The sequence below is a fragment of the Fulvia fulva genome, chromosome 3 (assembly GCF_020509005.1).
Source record: "Fulvia fulva chromosome 3, complete sequence".
NCBI lineage: Eukaryota > Fungi > Ascomycota > Dothideomycetes > Mycosphaerellales > Mycosphaerellaceae > Fulvia > Fulvia fulva.
Window position 1 is genome coordinate 3,905,846 of NC_063014.1, and position 19,712 is coordinate 3,925,557.

At 44.9% G+C, this 19,712-nt stretch overlaps 1 protein-coding gene across 1 annotated transcript; it reads right to left on the reverse strand.

Moving 5' to 3' along the window:
• Positions 1-3,233: 3,233 nt before the first annotated feature.
• On the reverse strand, positions 3,234-3,979 carry CLAFUR5_20255 (uncharacterized protein; the record flags this gene model as incomplete). Its single annotated transcript, XM_059463091.1, has 4 exons — positions 3,234-3,259; positions 3,783-3,805; positions 3,858-3,896; positions 3,954-3,979. The coding sequence occupies 4 exons, from the start codon at positions 3,977-3,979 to the stop codon at positions 3,234-3,236; spliced, it is 114 nt and encodes a 37-aa protein (XP_059318934.1).
• Between the last annotated feature and the right edge of the window lie 15,733 nt (positions 3,980-19,712).

A 19,712-nucleotide genomic window follows, 5' to 3' on the forward strand; every position in this document is an offset into this window, starting at 1 on the left:
GTGAGCAGCCACCTTGAGTCCTCATTAGATCACCTCCCAATCCAGACGGACATCCAGCTCACGGTTGAGGAAGAGAGGAAGCCAGAAGAGAAGCTCAACTGGAACAAGGCCAACTGGTCACTAGTGCAGGAACAGCTAGAGGGTGAACTTGAATAGGTGAACATAGACAACTTGTACACAACAGAGGGGATTGACCAGGCTGCCACACAACTGGTGACAGCCATAGAGAGAGCAGCCCAAGCCCACATACTCAAGAAGAGGTGGTCACCATACCAGAAGACATACTAGACACATGAAGGCACAACCAAGGTCAAGGACGTAAGAAGGGCAAGGAGAAGATGGGAGGAACAACATACCCAGGCCAATTGGGAGACCTATAACAATGCCTGCCAAGCCAAGAAAGCACAGATTAGGAGGGACAAACAGCAAGAATGGAGGTCTACTGTTGGGATGATCACAGAACATCCAGAACAAATCTGGAGGCTAGCCAAGTGGGCAAGGAAGCCCGAAGATGAGAAGAACTCCCTACCCTAGTTTCCCCTAATACAAGACCAGAGAGGACAGGTGCAAACCACTCTTAAGGGGAAGGCAGAGGCATTTGCAAGCCATTTCTTTGGGATCTAGGTGGAGGCAGACCTCAGCAACATCCTAGGAGCTCACATCCCACAACCAAGAGAGGCCAGCTGGCATGTAGATGCTAAGGAGATTGAGGGAGTCATTAAGAAACTCAAGGGAAACAAGGCCCCAGGCCCGGACAAGATCCCCAACTGCTACCTGAAGGTATGTAGAGACCTTATCATCCCAGTACTGGCACCAATCTTCACCCAATGTATGGCATAAGGCTATTGCCCAGGTATCTTCAAACAATCCCTCATATGTGTCCCAAGGAAACACTAGAAAGAGGACTACACCAAACTAAAGTCATATAGGCCAATTGCATTGCTGAACACAATAGGAAAGCTCCTTGAAAAGATCATTGCTCAGAGGCTGACAGGGATTGTGGAGGAACATAACCTCCTCCCAGCAACACAGATAGGGGGCAGGAGAAAGGGATCCACCCTCACAACAGTGGAGCTAATTACAGAACAGACAAGACACATCTGGCACTATAGCAACAATAGAGTAGCATCACTGCTCTCACTTGACATATCAGGAGCCTTCGACAATGTCTCCCACACTAGGCTCATCCACATCCTAAAACAGAAGGCTATCCCAACATAGATCGTCACATTTGTGCAACCATTCCTCCAAAACAGAACAACCCAAATCCCCCTTAGAACCTATAAGGCCCCACAGACACTAACAGCACGCACAGGGATCCCACAAGGATCCACACTCTCACCAATCCTCTTCCTCCTCTTTGTGGGAGACCTAATGCCACTCCTGGAGACAACAAACACTACAGCATCAGGATTTGTAGATGACACAAACATCCTAGCATGGTCAGACTCGAAAGAACACAACTGCAACCTCCTCGAGGAAAGACATAAACAGTGCGAGAAATGGGCAAGGGAGCACGGGGCAAAATTTGCACCAGACAAGTACTAGCTTATCCACTTTAGCAGGGCAAAGACAAAACACAATTTGTAGGCATCAGCACAGATCCAGGGCTTTGGAACTCACCCTACACAGGAACTCAGGGTCCTAGGGATATGGCTGGACCCAAAGCTTAGCTGGGGTCCATAGGTGAAGAAGGCTCCGGCAAGAGCAGACACAAATAGACAGTCTATAGAAAGGCTTACAGCCTCCACATAGGGCGCAACCTTCTCTAAGGCAAGGATCATGTACAAGGCTATTGTCAAACCTGCAATGATGTATAGAGCAGCAGTCTGGGCAGCAGCAAAGCACACCCTAAAGAGGATTGAGGAACCCCTTAACAGAGCCTAAGCAGCCTGCCTGAAGAGAGTACTTGGGGCCTACAAGTCAACTCCCTACAAGACATTGGAAATGGAGTCAGGAACTGCTCCTATCAAAGAATACCTCCAAGGTCTAAGGAGCCAATATGCAGGCAAGACATCTGCATACCAAGTACAGGGAGCCATCCAAGCAGCCACCCTGAAGATCAGAACCCAATGTACAAGGAAGAGGAGACCCAACAGGCCACACATAATCCCACAAAAGGAAAGAGACCTTGCAACATTTCAAGAGATCACGGTAGCCCTTGAACAAGGGGAGGCCCACAGAGGCCAAGCCAGCTCAAGAGACAAAGACAAGAAGAAACAAAGCCAAGCTGAGCAAATTGCAGGATACCTCTAGGAAAAGAACTGGAGCCAACAGCACGTAAGACCAGGGGCCCTACTAGCAGCAAGAACATTTGGAAGGTACAACTACCACATCTACAAGGACCTGAAGAGGGCAGAAGCAAGTATAGCCATCCAGATCCGTTCTGAGCACATTGGGCTTAGGGCATACTTGCATCAAAGAAGAGTCCCAGGACATGAATCCAAGAGCTGCCTATGTGGCTACCTGTCCCAGAACCCGGAGCACATGGTCCTAGTCTGCAAGGAGTGGGTCAGAGGGAGGAGTCTATAGAGAGCAAAGGCAAGAGATAGGCAGTACCAAGCCATTATCAAGAACAAACGAGACATACTAAGGGTAACAAGGTGGATCCTGTCGGAGAACTACCTTGAACAGCTCTCTCTTGCAGTGGAAACAGAGAGATGGATTGAGAAGAGGGAGGAAGAGAGAAAGGAGGAAGAGAGAAAGGAGGAGGAGATAAGGAGGAGGATAGAGGAACAGGGAATGAAGAGGAGGACAGAACTAGGGCCGCGGGCAAGGTAATCACAGGGTAACAACCATGACACTAGCGCACCCTAAAGGGAGGAAAACGGGAAGAACAAGATAAGGACAAATCCAAGGAGAGGGAGAGGAGGTTTTCACCCGTTACTCGGGTTTCCTACCTACATAAATATACTCTATAGCGAGAGACCTGCATGGGCCAAGAGGCACCAAAACAGGCAAATGAATAATCTATCTATCTATATAGCGGCGATAAGTTACCGGAGGCTTTGTATTAGCGTAGCGAGAGTAGTCGTATAGCTCGGAAGCTAAATTATCCTCTATAATACTAGCGGTATAGCTAATCTTAATTAGCTTACGGCGAGTAGTAAGACTTCTCTTAGTACCGGAATACTTTACCTCGAGAGATAAGTCTTACTACTTAGTATTACTATAAGACTAGAACTTACCTACTCTCGAAAGAGGCTTATAGAGAATATCGGCCTTACTCTCGGCTAGACGGCTAGGACTAGAGCGGGCGCTATATTATAAGTTAGTATACTATATCGATTAGATCCTATAAGCGTAAAAGCGAGAGCGGCAAAGGCTTAAGGTTAAGCTTATTTATAAATAAGACTTACGTAGCGGTAGTACTTAGGCTAGTAGCGTCCTCGTCGTTATTAGTATTACTAAGTTTTATTAGTATTAAGTTGAAGTAATCGATATTTAAGACTTAATAACTTACAAGTCCTAGCCGGAGCCTATGTCGTAGTCGTCGTCGTAGTTACTATAGTACGGTATTAGTAAAGTCTCGTAAAGTAAGAGCTTAAGCTCTTAGCTTAGTTAAAGATTAGAAGACCTAACTATAGGTTATATATATAATAGGATTATTAACTTATAGCTCGAAAGCCGGAGCGGACTACTCTTAAGTAGCGTCTTCTTACTACTATACTACTACTATAGTAGTAGTAGTAAGGAGGGCGAGAGCGAGACGGTAGGTAGCGGAGAGGTAGAGAAGGCGGAGCGTAGCGGCGGTAGTAGTACCTTACTACTAGTAGGCTTACGAGCGTCCTTAGAGGTACGGCGGCTAAGGATAGATTAGTATACTATAGTAAATAATTAGGTAGAGATATACTTACGGTCCGAGACGGCTAGCGTCCGGAAAGAAGAAGATGTAGCTAAGATATATTAGTAACTAAATCAAGTCCGTAGATACTAATTATTATAAGATATACTCGGTACTAGTACCGTTCTCTAGCATAAAAGGACCGGGGTAATAGAGGCGGAAGAAGCGAGGTATTATAATCTTCTTAATAGCGGCGGCGATAGTTATATACTTATAATAGTATTACGGATAGTTATAAGAGAGTATATATAGTATACGGTAGTATAGAGAGAAAGAAATAGAAGGTAAAAGAGGAAGAGTACTAAAGGTTTATCTCTCGTCTCTATTATACCTACCGTATTATTATCGGGGTATAAAGTTATAGCTATATCCTATTATCTAGCTATTAACCTACTATTACTACTAGTCTTAGCGGGCTTCTAAAGTAGGTCCTTAAGAGATTTCGTCCTAAGGCTACCGTACCCTTAGATAATATAGTCTCTTATTATCCCGAGGTCTACGATAGTCGAAAGAACTATTATTTAGGTAGGTAAGTATGTCGTAAGAGTAATAGTCTTACTACTAAGCCGTAGCTAATCGGCTTAGATACCGGCGATATCCTATAGTAAAGCTACGACGATAGTAAGGTAGCTACGTAGAGAAATAATTAAGCTAATACGTAGTATTAGGGAGAGAATACGTGTACGTATATATATCGTAATATAGTAAGGCCGCCTAATAGGCTTCGTAGAGAAAGAGCGTAGTAGCTTTATATTAGTTACCCGCAATATCTCTCTATATAATACGCCTAGTATAGCTGACCCTACGTATAGAAATAGATCTCTAGTAGATATATAGCGTATAGAAATAGATACGGCGTAGAATACGAGCGTATAGAGATAGATACGGCGTAGAATACGAGCGTATAGAGATAGATACGGCGTAGAATACGAGCGTATAGAAATAGACGGCTATAGTTATAAAAAGTAATAGAGGTAAGCTATTAGCCTAGTTTGCCCTCTCTAGTGAAAATAATACCTCCCCTATATTCGATCGGGCCTATACTTTAATATAGTCTCTATATTACTATATAGAAGGGATAGCGATGCCTTATTAAATAGAAAGATCGCTAAATAGGACACATTCGAAAGCCCTTATTAAGGTTATTCTAACGATCTATAAAGTAGGCTACTACCCCTAGAATTAAGAGAGTTCTACCTTATTTAATTTAGATAGCTTAAAGTTCTCTTCACCCTATTTCTTTAGCTCTAAACGCTACGGAGGTGCCTAGCTACATTAGATAACTCCTAGGTAATAGTAGCCTAGGCTACGGCACTACCGGCGCCTACGGCTCTATAGGCGAAGCTCCCCTAAGACAACTAGTAGCAACTTATAGAAGACGTAAAAAGTATAGAAACTAACGATCAGCTCCTATACCGGTCTCTATAGGTAATAATTACTTAGCTACGTACAGCGCTTATACTATCGTATTACCGAGGGTAATAAGAAATAAGGACGACGTCTTAGGCGATTAATAAGGCTACCCGGAATCAATACTACTATAGCTAGGTATTGGTCGCGGTATCGATACTAGGCCCCCGCCTAACGTACAATATAGTTACGATCCGTATTATAGTAAAGGAAGACTAGGCCGAAGTTACGAAGCTATTAAATAAGGAGCTCGCCTAATAAATTAATTAACTAGGGGTAGTTATAGTAAACGAATAGTCTAACGGCACTCTATAGATCTATACTAGCTCTACTACTAGGAGGCACCTAGAGGTATAGCTATAGTAGGCATCTAAGGTTACGGTATTAGCGAAGGTCTTAACGAAGCAATTTATAATCCTAGTCTACGATATATTTAAGGAGTTCGACCTAACTAACTAAGGTCACCTACGTACTCTCTAAGAGGATAACCCGGTCACTCTTAACTCTCTAATCTAGAAGGCGACTTGGCTCTATAGGAAATGGCTAGAAGGCAAGAAGGCCTCGGCGCTAATAGTATAGCTATAAGACGCGAAAGCGGCGGATCTAGTAATAGAACAAGGCCTAATCTAGTAATATAGCCTTAAGATAGTCAAAAAGTACTCCTTATCCTTTCGTGTCCTCTAATACTTTAACTACTAATAGTATAGACACCAAACCTATACGTATATAAACAAGTAGGCCTACTCGAACTATATAGGAGACTATATATCTAGGGACTATATATCGGCTACGAGGCGGTACGCGAACTGTCCGGGGTACTACCTATCGTATAGCGCGGACTGCCTATAGTAGAAACTAGCAAAAAACAAGGCAATTATAAACAGAACCGTCGCCCTAAGATTCTACGGCGACCGTAAGGCTAGTCTATACTAGAACTAGCTAGCGGCGGTCGGGTATAAGCGCCCTAGGGCCGAAAATAATATAAAGGATACGTAACCTAGGGCGTACGGGAGGCTACGTACTCTACTAGTTACGGCAAGGGAATCTAAATAGGCCCGGATCCCCTTTAGTATATAACCGATACGCGTAGACTAGGACGCGCTAGGTAGTAGGACATAGGACATTATAGAGGAAATGATTGTTAGTAATAATAACTAGCCTCGATACGCTTAGTATTATCTAGTATAACGTCAACTATAGTAAGGATATAGTATAGAACTATTTCCTATACGAGGCGGACCCGTACGTCTACTACGTCCTTACAATCTAGGAGCTATAGATTAACCCGCGCTATAAGAGACTAACGACCTATAAGTGACTAGGCTATACGACATACCTACGAAGCGACGGTAGACCCCGTACGTACTTCTATATTAGTAAGGACATACTAGAATCCGACTAGGAGGTAGTATACTACGTAGACGAAGAAGGCGGGGGAGACATTACCTCCCTTTACGTAGGTAGTACTTAGATATATAACCTATATATATAACCGCTAGGCTCGAGGTCTAGCCGCGACCTTAGGGTCTATAGACACCTAGATAGTATACTTAAGAGACAAGGGTGCTATATCGTAGTAAGAGACTTTAATTTATACTACCCTTCCTAGGAAAGCCTGATATAGCCGTACCCTATAGCTAACAAAGTAATCGACTTAATAGCGAGTAACGTAATTGCCCTTAATACTCCGAAGGACCTAGGTACCTAGAAGAGAGGAGGACTCTAAGGTACGATCGACCTCTTCTAGATCTTAGATAGCTACTACTATAAGGTAACCTACTATAGGATCGAATATAAACTCGAGGCGTCGTTAGACTATATACTAGTCAGGACCTCTATTATAATATAGCTATAATATATACTAGCGAGAACCCCTAAGCTACACTAGGGAGAGGCCTACTAGGCTAATATCTAGGTATACCTCGACGACTCCGAGAGGCTAGTCTAGATCGCGTAGTAGCAATATAATAGTAACGACGAGATAGATAAGGTAGTCTAAGGGTAAATAGACGAAATAAGAAAAGCGACCTTACTTTACGTTCCGCTTACCTAACTAACGATATAGTCTAAACTATACTAGACGCCGAAGTGTACTACGGTAGTATAAGAAGTATAGAGAGCCCGCCGGGTATAAACGAGTAGCTATAGCGAGGAGGCCTAGAACGTATATAGGGAGGTATACTAATAGAAGAAAGCTATAATACGGAGGGAGAAAATAGTTAGCTAGAGAGCTATAGTAGAAGAAATTGCCGACAAGCTAGCGAGAATATAGAAGCTAGCGGAATAGGCCTAATAGGACCCTATATAGGGCCCCTCCTTCTCTATCCTAGCGCTATAATTGCCTAGTAGCCCGGTTAGTAACCCCGAGGCCAAGGCGCGTCTACTAGCTAGTAAGTTCTTCCCCCCCTAGTCGAGGCTAATCTAAGCGATATAAATAGCTCTACTCCCCTAGCCCCTAGTATCGCGGTCTAGTAGGATATGTCCGAGGGAGATGTTACCGCTATACTTAGGAAGTTACCGGCGAAGAAAGCCCCGGGGCCGGATAGGATCCTAAACGAGCTACTAAAGAAGTATAGAGATTAACTAGCCCTAGTAGTCGTAGCGATCTTTAACGCCTACCTATAGACCGGATACTACCCGATAGCATTTAAATAATCGACGATAGTAGTCCTACGTAAGCCGTATAAGGAAGACTATATATAGGTAAAGACCGAACAATCTCGCGCGGACACGATGATAGCGATCGCAGGAAACGACCAGGAGCAGGAGAGTAACGAGTGGAAGGAGGTCTGCAGGAAGGCAGAAACAATGGCAATGGCAGGAGATGGCGAGCACCCAGAAAGAGCACTTAAGGGGATGATTTTGGAGCTCCTTGGAGGGCTAAAGGCACTAAGGAGCCAAACAGGACAGATCATTAACAGGACAGTAGCAGCAGCAGCAAAGAAGAGGACACAGGAAGGCCAGAAACTAAGCCAACCAACCTGGGCAGCAGTTGCATCCCAAAACCCTCCCCCCCAGAAAACAGCTATCAAGGTCTACATTTCCGACCAGCAAGAGCAGAAAGAGATCGAGGGCCTGTCAGGCAAGGAGATCATACAGAAGATTGGGATACAAGGCATCATTGGAGCCAGGAAAGAGAAGGGAGGTGTCCTTAAGCTGTTCACAGCACAGGAGCAAGACAGGAAGAGGCTAGAGACACAGAAGGAGTGGACAGTCAAACTAGGCAAGACGGCTAAGGTCTCACACCAACAAAATATGGTTATTGCCCATGGGATGACCACAAAGTTTGACATTGAAGGAGACCTTAAGAGGCTGCAGGACCAGAACCAGGCTGTATGCCCAGGGCTACAGATCACAAAAGCAGCATGGGTCAACAGAAAGACAAAGGACACAAAGAGAGAGTCTTCTCTAGTGCTCTGGATAGGCACTGTAGAACAGGCAAACACCGTGCTTGACAAGGGCATCTTCTGGGAATGCGAAAGAATGGACACAGAAATCCATAGAAGCGCCCACAGACTACTGCAATGCTTCAAGTGCCAACAGTATGGTCATATCTCTACTAGATGCCCAAGCCAAAAGGACACTTGTTCCCACTGTGCTGGTAGCCACAAAGTACAGAATTGCACAGCCCCAAAGAGTGAAGCCAGATGTGCATGCTGTGGAAAGAAACACCCTTCCTGGTCCCAAGACTGCACAGCTAGGATTGAGGCAAAGAGGAGGGCAAGAGAAGCCAGGATCAACACCCCTATCAGATTCCAGACAGGGACAATCACCCAAGAACCCCTAAGGACTGTCTACAACCCTCTGAAAAGAGGCAGAACAGAAGAGACCACACAGGCCCAAGGCCACCCTGCTATGGGTAGACCAAAATCAATTGTGGTTGCAGGAAGAGACCCGTCACAAAGCAGGCTCAACCTTACCACAATCCCAAATAGCAGCCAGCAGCAGGAAGCACGAGAAGACCAGCAGGAGACCAGCATGGATGAGTCATGATTGAGACACCTAATCTTACCACTATCCAGTACAACGTCAACAAAAGCCAGCACAAGGTCCAGAGAAGCTTTCTCCAAGCACTGGACCCAAAGAAACACCTAGTTATTGCAGTCCAGGAACCTTAGATCAACAGCAAATCTAACAGACCATCTACTGCTAACGACCCAAGGTATCACACACTCCTAGCCAAACAAGGCACCCCTAGAACATGCATGTACATCAGCAAAGAGATGGCAACAGACAGCTGGGAACAAATCCAACAGGAAGGGGGAGACATCACCTCAGTCAGACTCAACACCAACCAAGGCAGCATCCACATCCACAGTGTATACAACCCACCCCCCAGCTCCAGAAGCAGCACCCAGCTGGGCACACTACAACAGCTGCCAGACATCCTGCAGAGTGACTCCCAACACATCGTGCTGGGAGACTTCAACTTGCACCATCCTACATGGGGATCAGACTTTGCACCTGCCCATCACTTCCTAGCTAACAGACTCCTCTCCACTACCCAAAGCAACAACATGCACCTAGTTACCCCAAAGGGCCTAACTACCTGGTCACAGAGAGCAAGCTCAAGCACCATTGACCTGTGCTTTGCATCACATGACCTGCAGCAGAAGGTCACCAGATGCTGGGTTAACCAGGACTTGGAGTCCTCATCAGATCACCTCCCAATTCAGGTGGAGTTTGAAACACAGACACAGCAGGAAGGAGACCTAGAACCTCAGCTGGCCTGGAAGGCAGCCAACTGGGAACAGATCAGACAAGACCTGGAACAGAAGCTAGCTGGACTAGAGACCAGGAGACTGGAAACAGCCTTAGACATAGACCAAGCAGTGGCAGAACTGGTTAGAACAATGCAGGAAACTGCGGCAGCCCACACCAGAGAAAAGAAACAGTCACTGTACCAGAAGCCATTCTGGACAAAGGAATGCTCAGAGAAGGTCAAGGCAGCCAGGCAGGCCAGGAGAGCCCTTACCCAGAGTCACTCCCAGGAAGCATGGGACAGATACAACCAGGCAACCAGAGACAAGAAGGCCCAGATCAAGAGGGACAAGATGCTGGAGTGGAGGTCAACAGTTGGATCCATTACCCAGAATCCTGAGAAGATGTGGAAACTAGCAAAGTGGGCAAGACAACCCACACAGGACAGAAACATGCTGCCCCAGTTTCCAAACATTGAAGACCAGGAAGGAGTAATCCAACACACTCTCCCAGGAAAGGCACAGGCATTGGGGAAACATTTCTTTGGCACACAGGTAGAAGCTGACCTGCAGGATCTAGAAGGCAGTGTGTATCCAACACCACTAGAGCAATCCTGCACAGTGGGAGAGGGAGAGATCAAGAGCATCATTAAGACACTCTCAGGAAACAAGGCCCCAGGACCAGATGGGATTCCAAACTTGTTCATCAAGACATGCAAGGACCAGATCTCCCCTGCACTGTCAAACATCTTTTCACAGTGCATGGCCCAAGGACACTGCCCTAAACACTTCAAGGAGTCACTGACTGTGGTCTTGAGAAAACCACAGAAAGAGGACTACACAAAGCTAAAGGCATACAGACCTATTGCCTTGCTCAACACACTAGGCAAACTCCTGGAAAAGATCATAGCAGAAAGGCTGACAAACCTAGCTGAAGAACATGGAATCCTTCCTGAAGAACAGATGGGAGGCAGGAAACAAAGATCAACACTAACAGCTGTGGAACTTATCACAGAGCAGATCAAGACCCTGTGGCACTTTGGGAACAACAAAGCAGCCACACTCCTCTCACTGGACATATCAGGAGCCTTTGACAATGTCTCACACCAGAGGCTGATCCACATCCTAAAACAGAAGGCTATCCCTAACTGGACAGTCCAGTTCATCCAGTCGTTCCTCAAAGGCAGAACCACAAGACTAAGACTGGGCAGATACAAATCTGACAGCATGCCTACAGAGACAGGAATCCCACAGGGATCAACAATGTCTCCAATCCTGTTTCTCCTCTTTATGGCAGACCTGCCAGCAAAGCTAAACTCCAGAAACACATCAGCCTCAGGGTTTGTGGATGACACAAACATCCTAGCCTGGTCAGACAGCACAGAAGAGAACTGCAGAATCTTGCAGAAGAAACACAAGGAATGTGAGGAATGGGCCAGGAAACATGGAGCCAGATTTGCCCCAGAGAAGTATCAACTCATCCACTTCAGTAGAGCCAGAAACAGACACAATATGCAAGCCCCAATCACTATTCAGGGACACACAACAGAACCCTCTAGTGAATTAAGGGTGCTAGGAATATGGATGGATCCAAAGCTTAGCTGGGGACCACAGGTCAAGAAAGCACAGGCAAGAGCAGACAACAACAGGCAATCAATTGACAGGCTTACAGCCTCCACATGGGGAGCCACATTTGCGAAAGCAAAGGTTATGTACAAGGCCATTGTGAAGCCAGCCATGCTATATGGAGCCCAGATCTGGTCAGCCCAAGACAAGATCCCAAAGAGAATTGCAGATCCCATCAGCAGAGCCCAAGCCTCCTGTCTGAAAAAGGTGCTTGGAGCATACAAGTCAACTCCAACAAGGGTGGTCGAAATGGAGTCTGGCTCCCCACCAGCCAAGCTCTACCTTCAAGGGTTGAGATACCAGTATGCAGGAAAGACGTCTGCATACCCAGCCCAGCTAGTAATCCAGAAGGCAGTCAACAAAATCAGGAGCCAGTGCACAAGAAGGCACAGACAAGCAAGACCCAATCCAGCCCCACAGAAGCAGCAGGACCTGCAGAAGTTCAAAGAGCTAACAGAACAGCTGCACCTAGCCCAGCAGGAACAGGACAGAAGGGCTCAAGGGAGAGGATCAGCAGCCAGCCAAGGGAAGAGGCAACAGTCTCTAGCTGAAAGGATGGCAGGACTCCTCTGGAAGACTGAATGGACAAGAACCCCACAGAGGCCAGGAACCCCAAAGGCACTCCAACAGTTTGGTAGCCACAACTACCTACTGTACTCAGACCTAACCAGGTCAGAAGCAAGCATAGCAATACAAATCCGCTCTGAACACATCGGAGTCAGGGCATACCTGCATCAGAGAAAAGTCCCAGGTATCGAAGACAAGAGTTGCCCATGCGGCTACCTGTCCCAGAATGTCGAACATAGACTTCTGGTTTGCAAAGAATGGAGTACAGGGAGAGGTGAATGGAGGGCAAGGGCAAGGAACAGAAACTTCCAAGCCATGATTAGCAATAAGGGAGACCTCCAGAGAATTACAAGGTGGATCATCCACCAAGGATTTTTGGAGCAGTTCTCTCTTACTAGGGAAACAGAGAGATGGATTGAGGAGAGAAAGAAGGAGGAGGAGAGCAGGAAGAGGGGGACAACTCCAGGGTTGCAGACAAGGTAGTCAGAGGCTAACCACCATGACACTAGTGCACCCTAATGGAAGGAAAACTGAGAACTCATGGCAAGGAAGCTATTAGAGAAGGAGAGGAGGTTTTTACCTAGGAATAGGTTTCCTACCTTATACAGTAACATATATAGACATAAACCCGCATGGGCCGGAGGGCACCACAACGGGTAAATGAATCATCTATCTATCTATATATAGGTAAAGTCGTACTACCTAACTACGCTCCTTAATACTCTTAGGAAAGCGCTTAAGAAGCTAGTTATAATGAGACTCTCTAAGACGGTAGAGGAGTACTCCCTACTCCCGGACACCTAGATAGGTACGCGCCTATAGCGATCGACGCTATCCGCAATAGAACTTATTACCTCTTAGGTAAAGGCTATCTAGTATAAGAATAGGGACAAGGTAGCATCCTTACTTAGTCTAGACATATCGGGAGCCTTCGACTACATATTATACCCGCGGCTACTCTATATCCTAAGGTCGAAAGGAGTCCCTAAGTAGCTTATTAACTTCGTACGGTCCTACCTCTAAAACCGTAGCACGTCGATCCTAGTTAGTTAGTATAAAAGCCTATTTCAAGTAGTCTATACTAGAATCCCGTAAGGCTTAACGCTAGTACCTATCCTATTCCTCTTCTTTCTAGCGACGCTACTCCTAGCCCTAGAATCCTAGAACACCGCTACGACCGGCTTCGTAGACGACATAAACATCCTAGCGTAGTTGTCCTCGACTAAGGAGAACTATAGGCTACTAGATAAGAAGTACAAGATCTACGAGGACTAGGCTAGGAGGTATAGGGCTCGGTTTACCCTAGAAAAGTACAATCTAATACACTTTACGCGCCGGCCACGGTTCTATAATATATAAGCTTCTATCTAGATATAGGGGTATACGACTAACCCGGCAAATCAGCTTAGGATCCTCGGACTATAGGTAGACCCGGCGCTACGGTAGAGGAAGTACGTAAAGGTAATATTACGGAAAGCTAAAGAGAATATAGTATTATACTAGAGGCTTACTACGTCCTTATAGAGGGCGGACTTTCGGTAGTTACGACTTCTATTTACGGCTATTATACGGCTAGTCCTTACCTATAGTAGCTAAGTATAGTCCTTAGGCGAGAGGGCCTATCTATTAAATGGACTCGTCGCGCCGTTATAGAAGATCTAAAACTAATGCCTAAGGAAGGTCACCGGGGTATATAAGTCGATACTAACGAGGATGCTTAAGTACGAGACCGCTATACCGCCGATCGACCTATATATCTAGGGACTACGGACCTCCTACTTAGGCAAGTCGGCATAGTACCTAGTATAGAAGGTCATCGCTAGTATAGTTGTAAGGGCCCGCGAATTAGTACTAGCGTATAAGGGCATTCGACCCGGAAACGAGCCGAACTACCGGGTAAGGGACGAATAGCTAGTAATATAATAGGAGGGTAAGAAATCGTTTCTAGAGTAACTATAGAAAGAGAGGTAGAACAACTAGGTTGTAGGGTATAGTAGACGCCCTTAGTTAGCGGGACAACCTAAGGAATAGTTAGCTATAAAATCCGCGGTTAAGGACCCCCCGAAGCTTATCTACTACCGCCTTACGAGGGTATAGAGTAGTATAGTAACCTAACTACGAAGCGAATATATCGGCCTCTAGAGGTACCTATTATAGAGGAAGGTTCTAGAATATACAAATACTAGCTACTTCTACGGCTATTACTCCTAGAATATACGGTACGTACTCCTCGTCTATCCGAGGTAGTCGCTAGGAAGGGGGGAGTAGATAGTAAAGGCGAGGAACCGGACGATTAGGGTACTTCTTAATAACGTTAAGGACCTACGGCGTATTACGAACTAGATACTAGAGAAGGGCTAGCTAGAATAGTACCGCCTAGTAGGAGTAGTATAGGAAGAGAGGATACGGCGTAGCGCGACGAGACCGGCTAGGAGCGGGGGCTAACGGGGTAGTGATATAGACTACGTACGTTTAGAGGGAAAGCTAATCTAGATAAGGAGAAGTCGGGGGCGGGAAGGGGTTTTACCTATTCGGGTTTCCCTTTAGATATAATAATAGATATATACCTATATAGGCCGAATAGGGTCCTAGAATAGGGGAATAACAAATCTATCTATATAGAAGGGACGTAGTTATTTCTCGTAATATAATATTATTGTCGTAGATATAGGCCGTATAGCGTATAGAGTTCGATACTTAGCTTTATAAGGGTAGTAAGATAAGAACGTATTACGTATAGAAACTGAACACTATCTTTTAATACCTATTAATTATATAGGTATAATAACTATAAATATATACTCGATATATTATATATTTATTCGATAGCCCTATTAGCCCTCTATCTTAGTATCGCCGTCCTACTACGTAGTATTAACGTCTATCTCTTTGCTATCTATACCTATTTCTATCTATATACGCTTACCTCTACGCTCTTCTAGCTACCCTCCCCCGGATAGGTAATACGCTATCTAGATCTTTGTCCTTATCTAGCGGAGGCGGCGGAGTCTAACCTTAGTCTACTAGTCTACTTAAGCCTATTAGGGTACTACTGAAGTCGTTATCGTCGTCGTCGTCCTAGCGTTAGATCTTCTATAGCTACCGACGAAGCGTATCTACCTTACGTATCTAAGAGGTCTTCGCCTCTCGGGTACTAAATCTATTAAGGTCGAAGGGCTCGTCGAGTATTAGACTAGCGAGAGTCTTGATACGAGATACTACTACGTATAATAGGCCTAGAGCGAAGTCCTTAGTACTAAAGTTAATAATAGCCTTATCGAGAGTAAGGCCTTAACTCTTATAGATAGTAATAGCGTAGGCGATAGTTAGAGAGAACTACTTATAAGAGTAATCGACGTTATTCGTCTAGAACTATCGCTTCGAGCGGAATATTAGAACAATAGGACGGCTATCTAGAAGCTTATATAGATATAGACCTAGTATATTCTCGTCGTCGCTATAGTTACTAGGTATACGACGTCTAGTACCGAGGTCTTAGTTAGAGTAGTTATATAAGTCGAAGGTAACTAGGATATAGAAAGGAGGGTCGTTATCGGGGTCGCTATAAGTACTAGTAGTAGTAGTTAACTATATTTTATCGACGATCTCGCCTATCGCGCCGTTATTAAGTCTACGCTTAGTCTATAGGTTCTCGACGAGTATTACCCTATAACCGAGCGAGATAGGTATACTACTATAGAGGTTCTTATCTTCCTCGAACGTAGCCTTCTCCGCGACCTTTTTACCTTAGGTATATATAGCCCGTATAAGCTTCATTAGGTTACTAGAGTCCTATATATAGATATAGTTATATAGATAAACCTCTTCCTTACGGAAGTAGATACGTACTATATCGTCGAACTTAGTACGCTTATTAGTACCTAGCTTGGTAGCTACGCGGCTATTAAGTAACTCCTAGTCCTTAAGGTCTAGGTTACTATTTCGTAGACCTTAAAGAGCCTTACGAAAGCTTATAGTAGCTAGGTTATTACCCTCCTAACGCTTGATCTAAGTAAGCTTAATAGTCTAATCTAGTACCTAGTAAGCGTCTCTACTATTACGCTTATAGGCGTTAGATTACCGTAGTACTATATATTAGCTTCGAAGTACTAGGAGGGAGCTAGACGAAATTACTTAAGATAGTAACGTTTAGGCCGTCGAATAGCTAATCTACGCTTATAACCTATCGTAAACGACCTAGCCGAGAGTCTTAAGTCTAATTATTAACTTCTTATCGATAATTAGCTATCGGATACGTCGTAGTTTATAGTTAAGAGTATTAGCGGTAATTATTAGTAGAGCGGTAAAGCCCTTCTTCTTACTAATAAGAAGCTTAAGTAGTAAGTATAGAGTACGGGCTTTAATACTATAGGTAGTAATACTAGTTAGAGTAGCGCGTATAACTAGATTACTATTCTAGTTACCTTCCTTACGATATAGCTTCTAGAGCCGGGCTAATACGATACGGATAAGGTATAACTTACCGGTACCTACTTATCTATCTATCTTAATTCGTAGCTAGCCTAGGTCCTAACTATTACCCTTCTCGTAGGTAATAACCTTAGTAGCGTAACCAATAATAGCGTTAAAGAGAAACCGCTACTACTCTTTACGACTATCGACTTAGCTCTAAGACTAAAATTATATAGTCGAGTTAACTAGGTATATTTCCTTATCTAGTACCTACTATTTATAGCTAAGCTCGTAAAGGTTATTACTACCTAGTAGCGCGCTAACCTAAGGTAGCTACTAATTAATATAAGTAGACTAATTATAGATCCGATTAATATCGCGGCTACCTAGGAAGTCTATATCCGCTATATCGATCCTACGTATACTAGCTAATAGCTCGCGAGCTAAGTTAATAAACTAGTTATTAAGATATTCTTCTAGCTACTTCTCGTCTTTATAAGTTAGGGGTACGGCCTCTAGTAGTAGCTCGTAGTAGTCCCGCTTATAATTATAACGCTCCTAGTAACGCTAATATATAGATAGATAGATAGATAGATATTTCATTAAGCTGTTATAGTGCCCTTTGGCCTATATAGCTATACTATCTTGTTTTTGTATATATAGAGGGGAAACCGTATTAGTGAAAACCCCTCCTCCTTCCCGCCTATCTTTTCCTCCTCGTTGTCGTCTTAAATTTCCCTTATTAGGGGTACGCTAGTGTTATAGGCCTACCCTAATAACTACCCTATCTACAACCCCCCTCGCTTCCGCCTCTTGTCTATCCACTCCTCCGTCTCGCTCGCGAGGCTAAACTACTAGAGGTATCCCTACTATAGTATCTACCGAGAGATTCGGCAAATGTTGCCTTTATCCCTAATAATTGACTTATAGTCTCTCCTTCCCGCTTAGTGCCTCTAATTTCCCCTGCCTCTCGCCTACTACGGGCATCTTAGTAGCATATGTTCTAGGTTTTACGATAGGTAGCTACACTAGTAGGCTAGGCTATAGATGTCTAGTACGCGTCTCCTGAATAGGTAGGCCCTTAATCTAATGTGCTCGGACCTGATTTGGATCGCTATACTTGCTTCGGCCCTTGTTAGGTCCCTATATAGCTAGTAATTATGTCTCTAGAAGGCTCGGAGCGCTATCGGGCCTATTGTCTTAGGGGGCTTCCTTTTCTAGTCCTACTCCTATAGGTAGCTCGCTATCTATTCCGCTAGGCTTTAGGTCTTAGCCTTGCTCCCGCCGGCCTAGCGAGTCCTACGCTCCTCCTCCTTTCGTGCTAGCCATTCGGTACTTGTCTATACGGCCGTAAAGGTAGTAAGGTCATCCTCTTTTTGGCTTGTCCTATGTCCTGCCCCTCTCCGGTAGCGGCTTTCTATCTTATTCTTTGCCTCCTAGATCGTAGTTTGTACTAGGTAACCTATCGTCTTTACCCCGTATTGAATTCTTATTCCCCGGATGTACTAGCCGATTAGTAGTATTCCTGTCTCTATTTCTACCGTACTTGTTAACGTTGTCTTATATACGCCTAGTACCCTACGTAGGTTGCCTACCTATATCCTGTTTAGGGGTTACTCTATCCGTTTCGGGATCGGCTTGCCTACGCCTCCTGTTCCCTAAATCTATGCCCCGTATAACATAGCTAGTCTAACGATCGCCTTATACATTACTCTTGCCTTATCGAATGTTGCTCCCTATATAGATGCCGTAAGCCTCTTTATCGAGGCTTTATTGACTTACGCTCGACTCTAGGCTTTCTTAATCTATACATTCTAGCTTAGCTTCGGGTCGAGCCAGATCCTTAGTACTCGTAGCTCCGCTAATAGCTTGGTCTCGTAGCCTTGGATTCTTACCGCCGCCTTTATATTATAGTGTGTTCTCGCTTTACTAAAGTGTATAAGTTAGTACTTTTTAGGGGCGAACCGGGCACTATACTTCTTTGCCTACTCCTCGTATTTCTTGTGCCTATCTTCAAGGAGGCGACAGTTCTCTTCTGTCGAGTCTGACTAGGCTAGGATGTTTGTATCGTCTACGAACCCTAATGCTAAGTAAGGAAGGAATCGTATTTAGTAAGCTAGCTACGAGATAAGGTAATAAGTCTTAACCGCGCTTTCCTACTCATCTAGTACTACCGTATAGCCTCGTTTCGGGAGGTTAGCCCGGAGTAAAAGCTTCTCTCTACGCCCTCCCTCCCTATTTGCTCCTTAAGCTAATATCTACCTCTATAGCCCTAAGCCCTTTAGTACTCTCTATTAACCGATATACGTATCCGTCCTCTCGGGCTATATAGATAGTATTAGCCGTCGCTACTAGTATATACCACGCCCTAGGTTTTGACGCCCTTCGCGTTACCGTAGCCTATCTCTAGAAAGCGGCCGTCTATACCTCGTAGGTTTGCTCGGGGCACACACTACGCCGGGCAGCGTACTCCTTACGTTTCTACCTACTAACTAATATAAAGTTCCTTATTACCCTACCCTCGATCCTCCCCGATTATAGAACTAATCTACTTGTATTATACGTCTTTTCCCCGTCCTAATAGCCGTCTTTTCCTTGCTTAGGCTATCGTCTTTTCCTCGTCGTAATCTACTATATCAGACTAGGTACGTTATGTAGCGGGATAGGTAGTACCTTAGGCAAAACCCTCGTTCCTATACCGGGTGTTTAATAGGCCCTTATAGGCTTCGTCGCGTGTCTACCTACCCACCGCATTGCCCGCTAGTAAACACTAGATTGTTTCGTAGTCCGCTCGACGCCTTTATATAGTCCGCTTAGTTGTTGTTCTATAGTCCGCTCGTCTAATGTTCGTCGCTTAGCCCGCTCGGTTTACGGTCTCCGGAGGTGAAAATTCTATACTTATACTAGAGGTGTCCTGTCGAGCGTATAGGCCACGGTTCCGCGCCCTTCTTATACGTAGAAAGAAGAGGGACTCGCTCCCGATACGAGTATACGCTCGTCGGATAGTTTTTATACCCGTTTTGCTAGTAGTCCTCTATTCGCCGCGGCTTCGCCTACGTTACGCGCCCGTCGCACCTACGACGCTCTAGCGTAAGAATACTTAGCTCTCTTATAGCTAGACGAGAGGTTCGTAGCCGACACTACGTATAGGT